This window comes from Diabrotica virgifera, chromosome 2, assembly GCF_917563875.1.
Source record: "Diabrotica virgifera virgifera chromosome 2, PGI_DIABVI_V3a".
Lineage (NCBI taxonomy): Eukaryota > Metazoa > Arthropoda > Insecta > Coleoptera > Chrysomelidae > Diabrotica > Diabrotica virgifera.
The window spans coordinates 159,976,553-159,988,712 of NC_065444.1; the positions used below are offsets into that span (position 1 = coordinate 159,976,553).

Genomic DNA, 12,160 nt, shown 5'->3' on the forward strand with positions numbered 1-12,160 from the left:
TGTAATTTAGCATGTTAACAATTACAAAAGCAAGAGATGCCCGATCTAATAGTGCTCTAACTATAATTAATTATTAATTAAAAATGACTTTTCCTTGAAAATAAAAAAAAAAAATTCGACCGGGAGAGATATTATGTATTTCAGATTTTTTGGATCATTCCAAACAAAAAAGGTCTGGGTAATTTTTCTCTAAAGTTGATCGCTTTTGAGCTATAAAAAATTTAAAATTGAAAACAGAACGAAAGATGCCGTTTTCGAAGGCTCAAAAACGTAAAACATAAGGAAAAAATCATTTTTGAAATTATGAAGTACCTAAATTCAAGCACAAACCATATTCTATCATTTCTTGTTAAGTACTTTGGACTTATCATTTTGAAACATTGTTTTTTAGTTGTTAATATCCGTCTCCCCATAAGAATCCTTCCTCACTAACAATTAAAAAAATATGATGAAACAGTTGCAAGTGTGAGTCCATAAGTGCATTGGTTAGGTAAAGAAATGGGTCAATACTCACAATCTTATCCTTTATTGTTGTTAAAAAATTGGCTACCGGTTTCGGGACCATTATAAGGCCGTCCGCACATGGGTCGATTGAAGACACGTCTCGAAGTTCGCGCGTCTTGCTCGTCTTGTACGAACCCTGCGGCACAAGCGATTGCTCTCCGCACACTAGTCGACTCAGTTTGCTTACATCTTCCAACTAAGAAGAACTCATTTTTATTTATCAAGCCAAACGACTATTTAGATCTGTAAAAGTACGGCATTGTTACATTTTTAGTATCATTTGTATACAATGAGCATTATACAATTGAAGGTTCTATTTCCCCAACAAATTTTATAATAAACACCTAGAAACAAAAGTTCAATATTTTCAGAATTTTATATTACAAACAATATATTTCCACAAAGTTAGTAGGTAGTACTACAATCAACGAACATAACATGCACCGATCTTTAAATAAAAGTAAAATTTCATTCAGCGCAAAAAACAACAAAAAACGAAGGAAACAAATAAAATAAACTACCTATTATGACTGGAAACGTGCGTCTCACTCGAACTTTCTCGCGCACTACGGATCGCCAGCGACGAGAGTCGTACAAGACGAGGAGATTTGCAATCCTAAACGCTTCGTGTACGGACCTCAATATACCACAACGAATAAACTTTACTGGCGAGGAGAAACCTACGTGACTGGAATCGAGTCGAGTAGTTCGAGCGTCGCCCCATGTGCGGACCGCCTAAGGCCGTCCGCACATGGGTCGATTGAAGACACGTTTTGAAGTTCGCGCGTCTTGTACGAACCCTGCGGCACAAGCGATTGCTCTCCGCACACTTGTCGATTCAGTTTGCTCACATCTTCCAACTAAGAAGAACGCATTTTTTATATATCAACCAAAATGACTATTTCGATCTATGAAAAGTACGGTATTGTTACATTTTTATTATAATTTGAATTCAGTGAGCATTATACTGAGGACATTTTTCTACTTCCCCAACGAATTTTATATTAAACACCTAGAAACAGAAGTTCAATGTTTTCAGAATTTTATAATTATTACAAACAATATATTTCCACAAAGTTATTAGGTGGTACTACAATCAACGAACATAACGTTCACCGATCTTTAAATAAAAGTAAAATTTCATTCAGCGCAAAAAACAACAAAAATGAAGGAAACAAATAAAATAAACTACCTATATGACTGAAAACGTGCGTCTCACTCGAACTTTCTCGTGCGCTTCAGATCGCACGGAACGAGAGTCGTACAAGACGAGGAGATTTGCAATCCAAAACGCTCCGTGTACGGAACTCAATGCCACAACGAAGGAACTTAAGTGACGGGGAGAGAGCTAGGCGATTGGAATCGAGTCGATTACTTCGAGCGTCGCTCCATGTGCGGACGGCATAAGAGGTCAAATTGTTTGGTGTTAACACAAATCAAAAGCTAAGAACATAAATATAGACAATTACACAAAAACAACAAACTAATGTTAAAATTAGAAAAATAATTAAGCAAACAGGTATACCGTTAGTGAACTATTAAGTGACTGTGGTTAAACAGAGATAAGGAAGGGTGTGAATATCATGTAATATATGAGTTTATAATATGTACTTTTAAATTGATACTTATCAACATTATAGACCACAGCAGAAAATTGAAACAAAATCTTAAAAAAAAAATAAAAATCAATAATCCTTCATTTATCAAAATTGTAGGTACATAGATAAGAAAATGACGTGGAAACCTCAAATCGGCGACACTGCAGAGAAAGCCACAAAGAGATTCGACTGCTCAAACGTCTCACATCAACAAAGTGGGGCGCCACGCAAGATGTATTGATAGCAATATACAAAATCTGTGTCGGCCTATACGGCCGATATTAGAATATGGGAGTGAAGCTACAATAACTGCGAGTACAAACACCACCTCCAAGCTTGAAGTCGCCCAGAAAACTGCCCTTCGCGTCATCACCGACGCTACAAAATCAACACCGTTTACATCAATGGAAGCCCAGACCGGTATTGAACCAATACAATGCCGCAAAAAGCAACACGCGTTAACCTTCTGGGAAAGGCAAAGACAAATCATCATCATCATCATTTGGCTTTACAACTCTATGTGAGTCTTGGCCGCGTTTACTATTTTCCTCCATTGTTGTCGGTCCTGAGCAGCTATTTCCCATTGCTGTACTCCCATTTTGCGTAGATCACTGGCTACTGCGTCCTTCCATCTCTTTCTTGGGCGACCAACTGACCTTTTTCCATTGGGCCTTTCCCAGAATGTGGCGTTTAGAAGTCTTTCGTCACTTGATCTTAGCACGTGACCCGCCCATCGTATTCTGTTTGCTTTAATGTAGCGTAATATGTTTTCATCTCCATATATTGTCTGGAGTTCATCATTGTGTCTTCTTCTCCATTCTCCTGTTGTCTCTTCTATGCAAGGCCCATAAATAGTCCGCAGTATCTTTCTTTCAAGTACCAGTAATTTTGTTGTTTCCCGCTGATTCAGAGTCCATGTTTCGCTTCCATATGTTATTGTGGGACGAATTATTGTCTTATTACTCTTATTTTTGCTGGTTTTGAGAGTATTTTTGATTTAAGTAGGGTCCTTAATGAGTAATATGCCCTGTTTCCTGCAATGATCCTGGCTACCACGTCCTTTTCATATTTATTTTCAGATGTTATGATCGCTCCCAGGTACTTAAATTCTTCGACGACTTCAAAATTGTATTCATTAATTGTTACATTTTGTCTAACCCTTGGTCTTGGGTTCTTTGTAACCACCACGTACTTGGTCTTGTCCTCGTTGATCTTAAGACCAACTTCCTTGGCTCCGTTCTCGAATAGGGTGAAAACTTCTTTTGCATCTCTGGTGGATTGTGCAATTGTGTCCACGTCATCCGCAAAGGCTAATAGTATTTTTGATCCTTGGGCGGCAAATCCGTTTGTCAGTTGTGGCTGAGCTTTCCATACTGCATATTCCAGTGCGAAGTTAAACAGCAGAGAGGCGAGAGGATCTCCTTTTCTAAGTCCGGTGTCGATGAGGAATTCCTCCGACGTGGTGCTGCCAATTCTGATTCGTACGGAAGCGTTCTCAGTGCTCACCTTTGCTAATCGTACCAGTTTTCCAGGTACTCCCATTTCTACCATAGTCTCCCACAATGCTTCTCTGCTAACAGAATCGTAAGCTTGTTTGAAGTCCACGAAGACTTGGTGCACATCGCGGTTGAATTCCCAGTTTTTTTTTCAACACCTGGTGTAGGACGAAGATCTGGTCTATGGTCGACCTTCCCGGTCTGAATCCGCTTTGGTAGTCGCCTATTATTTCCTCTGCGTATGGAGTTAGTCTTCTAAACAGTATTATGGATAAAATCTTTTATGTTGTATTAATTAACGATATTTCTCTATAGTTCCGACATATTTGTTTGTCTCCCTGCTTGTGAATAGGTATTATATGGCTTTCATGCCAGTGTTTCGGTATTTCTTCTAAAGACGAATACTTTCACAAAAATGGGACGAATATAGACAAGCAGCCACACGTCTTAAAACACAAACCACTCCGCTTACAGTAGCAAATCAAATCATGGAAAAATACCATATTGACCTGTCGGAAGCCGCCCCCTTCCCAGTGCAAACTACACTGGCCCGCTATCTACCAAACACAGAATTGCGTCTTAAAAACCATAACGACCCGAAGCACGTATCGTCAGACATTGTTCTAAGGAAATCCGTCCTAGAGACGATACACACCAAGTACCCAGCGCATGAGTGGCTCCACATCTACTGCGATGGCTCCTCATTGCCGGACTCGGGAAGAACAGGAGCAGGATATGTCTCAACGTTCTCCAAAGGCTCCATAGCTCTAGGTGCCCTTCTCACTAACTACGACGGCGAAATTGCTACTATACACGAAGCTGCTAAAAATCTTGAGAATTTCCAACACCTCCAAAAAGTTGCCTTCTTCATCGACTGCCAAGCCACAATCCTCGCCCTGTCGACAAATCGATATACGGACTGTGCTAAAACAATATCTTGCCGCGTCCAGCTATCAAACTTGCTGGAAAATGGGTGACTGATTACATTACAATGGATCCCTTGTCATGTCGGTGTTGAAGGGAATGAAGCGGCGGATGAACTTGCAAAAGAAGGCACTACTCTTCCACAGCCCCCTAGCTTTCAATCGTACACATCAGCAAAGTCCACCATTAGAAGAGGAATCAAAGCGAAGATAAAAGAGCAGCAAATACAAGCCAGTGCTTGAAAATCTTGGGCCCACCTAATACAGTCACCAATCCCTCGCAACTTGCCGAGACCCATTAATGTAGCCGTGTTCAGAACAACTACGGGGCATGACCACCTGGCCTCCCATCTACATCGCATTGGCGTCCGCGAAAATGACAACTGTCCACTATGTAATCAGCCCCAGATGGATGCTGCTCACCTCCCAGTGTGCCCAGCCCTGATAACAGACCCACCTGAGGAGGATGAAGATCGCCTACGAGAAACGGCTCGTCTATACTAGTCAGCGCGCCACCAAATGGCCAATATGATAAGGGTGGGCGTTGGCTAGAAAGTAAGTAAGTCATTTGCCACCATTATTCCCTTTGGGTCTTTGTCGATGAAAAATTCATTCGATCAAATGTTCGTCGACGAATGGATCGACTCTGTCTATCGACACTTTCGACTGAGTGTGTACGCGGCAATCGACTTTGTCAATCGACAAAAGATGTCGTTCGACATGTCGTCTGGTTTTTCACACTCTGTCGGTAAAATCAAAGGGTAGTCGAGTCGAATCCGAAGTGTGGACGTTACTAGTCGCATTAGACCTTCGACATTGGTAAAAATAATTCAGTGTGCGCTCGGCGTAGTCTCAGCCTCATCAGAAGTCTCGTGTTTTGTACTTGTCGACAAAATGGAATGGGAAAAAGAAAAGTGATGGCATTTATTGAAGCGTACACATCTGTATTCAAGGTTCAATATATCGACATTATCCTTTTTCATATCTTCCATCAGATTACTACCGCTATACCGATTTGTACTTTAAAGACTTGGTCGAACCCAAAATCTTCTTTTACGCGATGATTTACGTTTTCTGGTTGTGATATTAACAAATGCGGCACAAACAATAATGGCGTCATCTTCGTCACACATTTTCGTTTCGACTGTCGACAAAAATATTATGCCTACCTGGTGTGGACATCTGAGGCTTTTTCGATTTGTTGGCCGACAGTGTAATGCCGACTTAATGAGGATGCGGCTTTACGCTTCTACCTATTATCACAGGTCTGATGAGAGCTGAGTCAAACATTTAATTGATGTTAAATATATAAAATTGTTTTAAAGTAAAGGGAGTTTTTTAAATTACACATATAGGTGCAACCCTGAGTACCTAGAAATAAATTAACTTAAGATTGTACTTAGGTACATATTAGTTACAAGTAGGCTTGCAGTTAAGATGTGTGAATGCATTCCAAGTCATCATCTCCTCAAGATACGACTACGTTCACTCAGATATTAGGCTAAGGATTTTAGTTAGTTGTGTGTTTTTAGAAATTGAACAATTGCATCAAACTATTCTGTGGCAAAATGATACCATAATATGTACTAGTTGATGTTGTTAAGTACTTATATTTTGTGTACTTAACCACATCAACTAGTACATATTATAATATCATTTTGCCACAGAATAATGTGATACATTTTTCAATTTTTAAAAACACACAACTAACTAAAATCCCTAGCCTAACATCTCAGTGAAAGGAGTCCTATCTTGAGGAGATAATGACTTAAAATGCATTCACATATCTTAGCTGCAAGCCTACTTCTAACTGACATGTACCTAAGTACAATCTTAATTTAATTTATTTCTAGATACTCAGGGTTGCACCGATATGTGTAGGTACTTTAAAAAACTCCTCTTACTTAACATCAGTTAAATATTTGACTCAGCTCTCATCAGACCCGTGATAATACAAGCGTAAAACTGTCCAAATGCATACCATATAGAGTCAACTAACACTCACTTAATAGTTCACCAAGGTTATAGCTGTTTGTTTACTTATTTAATTTCTAATTTTAACGCCAGTTTGTTGTTTTTGTGTAATTGTCTATATATTTGTCTATAATTGTCTAACAACAAACAATTTGACCTCTTATTCTGGCCTGATGATGGGACATAAGTCACGAAACTGGTAGCCAATATTTAACATCAATAAAGGATAAAAGATTGTGAGTATTGACCCTTTTCTTTACCTAACCATTAAAGAACTTAATGTGAAACAATGACAAGCAACACATGAGTTCAAAAAGAGTTAGTGTTATTCTTGGTTAAAGTAATATTATAACAAGCCACTAACAAATTATCTCAGCCCTTCATTAATAGATAGCCCGATAAATCTATGGTCACACTATTGCATAGGCCAAGTTTGTTCTAGTGTCTACTCGACAGAATGACAAGCCACATCAAAATGGCGAACATGGGCGGAAGCGTTTCGGATAATTATTGAGTTCTGACGATTCTAGAAAGAAAAATAGCAAAGTTCACTTGACATTCGATGACAGTGACAGTGACCCTGACTATGTACAATCTAGAAGTGACACAAGTAATGAAAATCCAGCGATATGTAATTTTTTCCTAAATGTGACTTGTCACATTATTACCATTCAAGATTAATGTAGTGGCTTACGATGTGGCTTGTTATTATTATTGCATTTGGTTGTAGGATAATGAGCAAAGTCCGTCAATAAAAACCAAACACACCCGTCAAAAATTCCAACAAGTTGATGGAGACAAAGAAATAAACACTGTTTAACACCTACAGGGTTGAAACCACCCCTAACTCAGTCAATAATAGAAAATTCTGAATCTACATATTATCTAAAATTTGGGTATTTATTATTAATGGAATAATGTAACAAGCCACATTTTTTTAAATAAAGGCTGTTTTTTCTCGAGTTTTAAGTAATTTGATTAATATTGTTGTCAACTATAGTCCCATAAGGCACGATGCATCGAAATATTTAAACTAAAACAGTAAAAGTTGTTACTGGATTTTTTAATATTATTTTTAACAATCAAAAATGAATAACCATTTTCAATTTCGTTGCAAAACGAAAATACAGCCGAACCATATTCCAGTCCAATCAGAGAGTGCTGCAAGCACCTCTACCGGTTTCGAAACTTATTAGTCTCTCATCAGGAGGCACATATGCTGCTCTCCCTGATCCAACCAAAACAAACCCCAGCGTGCAGTCCCGAATCGCAACGAACGAAATGGCATAGATGCCCTAGCGGCAACTGCTAGCAAAAGACTAAGTTTTCACTCTAATGGCATATAGCATATCCCACCAGAATGAAAACAATGGGAACGTTCTCTGGTTACACCTCCGAGGCTTCTACAATTTGCAAGCCATACGGATGCTGAGACTAAGGAAGATGAGGGAATTGTACAATTTACAATTCACGTCCCATCTGCTCAGCGCGGTAAAGTTCCAACGAGACTGGTTCCCTTCATACTCCACACAGAGTAAATGTAAATCAAAAATGAATAACCATTTTCTTTTATTTTTACTTAACTTTTATTCCATATTATTTTTAACATTCAAAGTCAAATATCTCACTTTTACCTTTTTGAGGCTTGTCGTTGTTTCACATTAAGCCCTTCCATTGTAAAAAATATTTTTTATAATAAAACATAGATAAAATTCTTATCAAGACCTGATAGAGAAGATTTGTACTTTATGATTAGAAAAATGATATTTTTAATTGTGTTTTTGAACCTTCAAAAACGGCACCTTTCGTTCTTTTTTCAGTTTTAAATTGTTTATAACTCAAAAGCGACCAACTTTAGACAAAAATTACAAAAGACCTTTTTTGTTTAGAATAATCCAAAAAATATGAAATACCTAATAATATCTGCCCGGGTAGAAGTTTATAAAAAAAGTTATTTTTTAATTATTAATTAATTAGTTAGAACCAAATTAGCTAATTGTTTTTTTAAATTGTTAACAGGCTAAATTACATATCCAATAATTTTTTTATCCGATAAAAAGCTGGATGAAGGTCGATCTTATATCGGATCCTGTACTACTATAAATAATTACAAAAATCTACCTCTTCAAACTGTAATTCCGGTACATATTCATTATCGAGGACAGCCTGGATTCCCATTAGGCTCAAGAGTCTTTTCTCCAATGCGGATAGAGGGGTTAACTGAGATGAACCACCACCAGTCTTCTCTTGTTCCCTTCTTAAGGAAGCTGCTTTCGCTTTAGTTTTGCTTTTCCAGTCTGTTAGTGTCTAAAAAGGTTAAACATTAGTTTTGAAGTAATATGTTAATACAACTATTTTTAGGCTATTGATTATGTTCAAAATAAGAGAGGTAAAAGGAACTACGACGTTAACGAGGTTTTATTATTTCATATAGTAAATGGACCTCTAAAACCTGGAGTGCTACCATTTAAAGGGGTGCGCTTTTGAGAAAGGTCCCTAGACAAAGGGTGAATTAGGGTGAGTTCCATGCACTTTTGGTACAAACAAGACTACAAAAAATTGTTCCAGGTTAAATATTTTTTTTTTACAAAAATGTATTAAAAAAAAGCAAAAAAAACACGAAAGAAAGCAATTTTGTTTTTTGCTCCATAACTTGTTTCCACAGGGATATAGGTATAGGTATTACTTTACAGAAAAAAAACTTCAATCCTTCCTCTTTAAAATGATGTTTTGTAGAGGTCTCCAAGCTTTATAGTTTCCGAAACATAATTTTTCAAACTTCGCCTCTCATAGCATTTTTCGGCCATATCCTTGTTATTTCGCAAAAATTGTTCTGTAACTTTTTTCTACGCATTTCTAGGTATATACAATAGTACATTTGGTAGGAAGAGATATCAATTACCTTTAAAATGATCTATTGTATAAGGTTTTATGACTATTTTTAAGCAAGTTATGATTTTTCACAGTTTTATACTATTAATGATTTTTGATATTTTTTCCGAATATTTTTAAATTTTTCATTTTACCTTTTTTACTTACAGTACGTACAGTTAGGTATATTTATTACCGTTAAAACCCGATTTCAGTTAAAACTCGAATTTACTAGGAAAATCTAGTTTTAACTATGCGCTTTAGTTTAGACAATTCTAGTTTTAACTAGTCAAAACTACATTTGACTGCTAAATTCAGTTAAAACTAGAAACCCCGAATAAATTGAATTTAGAGTAGTGTATACTACTTCAAACTAGTTTTTATTGGAATTACTAGGGAATATCAGTTAAAATAGTTGTGAGAAGGGACAAAAATACGATTTGGTTTTTCGGAATAGGGTTAGTAACGAAGGCGGCCGGTCGGTAAGAAACTAGTGTGCAACTGTTGATTTTTCTGCATAGCTTTTATTGGTTATAGTATACACTGCTGTGTATTATTCACCATGAGTGATAATGTCGAAGATCAGGTTGAGAGCAGAGATATAAGAACGTGGAAAGCACGTTTTTTGGAAGAAAAGATCTTACAAAAGGAACAGAGCGAAAAGATAGAAAGTCACTACAATATTGTGACCAAAAGAATATATAATAAATAATGGCCGAAGTACAAGATGCGGATGTGTCTTCCCAGAAAACACTAAAACGCTTTAGAATTGTTTAAGTTGGCGAAATAAAAAAGTTGGCTTCTAGAATTGAACCCATCAAATATTATGTACCTGCTGAAGACATTTTTGACATAATTGAAGCAGCCCACGTTGCTATTAGTCATGGAAGCTGGGATAGGTTGAAGATTGAAACCGCCAGAAAATACGCAAATATAACAATTGATATGTTCAATAATTTTATATCAATTTGTGAAACTTGCCAACGGAAGAAGAGTAAAGCGAAGAGGGGTTTTGTGTCGAAACCTATATTGCATTCAGAAATGAATAGTCGCTGTTAGGTAGATTTGATCGATTGCAATCACAAGAGGATCACGGCTACAAGTTTATTATGGTTTATCTAAACCATTTAACAAAATTTGGTTTGTTGAGACCATTACAAAGTAAGAGAGCGGAAGAAGTTGCCTAGCAATAATTAAGGAATATATTCTTGACTTTTTAATTCATGTATTTTACTTTCCGATAATGGCCGAGAGGTCATTAATGCAGTTATAAATGCGGTAATGTCATACTGACCTAAGGCAAAATTAGTTCATGGAAAACCAAGGCACAACCAGAGTCAAGGTTCAGTAGAGCGCGCTAACCAAGACATCGAGAAAATGTTAGAAGTCTGGATGCAAGACAATAACACAACAACGTGGTCAAATAACTTGCGTTTTTTACGTTTACGATCTTGTCCAGTATTTTACGTTTTAGAGAAATTATATGCAAACAACCGGGGTAGCAAATTATTTTCCGAGTTTTAGTTGAATCTAGAAATTACTGAAAAGTTTAGTAAAAACTAGTTTTGACTGAAATATGTTGTCTGAACTAGAATTAACTGAAAATATTTGATAGTTCTAGTTTTCACTAGAATTGTCTAAAGCCCATAGTTAAAACTAGTTTTTCCTAGTAAATTCGGGATTTAACAAAAATCGGGTTTTTACGGTAACATATACATTGTGCAACAAAAAAAGAAAGTTTATTTCCTTTACTTCAAAATGGTGTATTGTAGAGAATTATAGGAGTATTTTTAAACAAGATATCCCTAGGATATCCAAGGGTATCCGTAATTTGAGAAAAAATTTAATTTTTTTTTTCAATTAGAAGAACATAATTGGATACTATAACATGTTTTTTAATTCCAAATACCTTTTCTTAATAACACTTTTTGATATTGTGAAATATAAAGGTACTTTACTCTTGAGCGAAATTCATATTTTTTAACATACCTCGTATACTATTGTTAAATTTTATATCAATCTGCTGATTGCATCTTGGGTATTCAGACTATGTAGAGCATTTTATAAAGAATAATTTATTTTCATAAAAAGTTAACACGTTAACGGAGAGTGCGTCAAATATACAGTGAGGACGTTTGAGTCGGAATAAATTCATTATCTCGAGAATGGGCGAATTTCGAGAAAAATCCTGAGACAGGTCGATTTTTATGACTTCTTGGCATATATCTCATACTAGTGACGTCATCCGTCTGGGCTTGATGACGTAATATATGATTTTTTAAATAAGAGTAGCGGTTGTGTGATAGATCATTCAAAAGGTAATTAATTTAATTCTGTATTCAGTATTATAAACATTAACATACATATTTATACAGGGAGTACAAAAAATTTTTTTTATTAAATTATTTTACACAAAAAGAAGAATGTAAGCAATTTATTTAATTCAAAGTACATTTTACTGCTGTCATAAAAACAGGTAATAATGTTTATTTCACAAATAAACATTGCTATTCACTTAAATTCAATGTTCAAACTACTGGTGGCACGTGGGTGGCAGTTTTAACATTGAATTTAAGCGAAAAACTACGTCAGGGGTGTTGTGTATCACCGACCTTATTTAAAATATATGTTGCAAAAGCATTGAAAGAGTGGAAACGAAAATGCAGAGGCATGGGCGTAGACCTTGGAGAGATTTGCTTATATACGTTGCAGTTTGCTGATGACCAGGTTGTTATAGCAAACGATAAAGATGATTTAGAGTACATGGCAAGGAAATTACAAGAAGAATATAGAA

The 12,160-nt window shown here is 36.4% G+C and overlaps 1 protein-coding gene across 2 annotated transcripts in view; it reads right to left on the bottom strand.

Moving 5' to 3' along the window:
* Positions 1–12,160, bottom strand: part of LOC114344754 (uncharacterized) — a 56,433-nt gene that overhangs the window by 25,083 nt on the left and 19,190 nt on the right. For both annotated transcript variants that reach the window (XM_028295578.2, XM_028295579.2), the window contains exon 3: positions 8,617–8,802. In XM_028295578.2, coding sequence (XP_028151379.1) covers positions 8,617–8,802 — 186 coding nt within the window. The remainder of the gene's footprint in view (positions 1–8,616; positions 8,803–12,160) is intronic.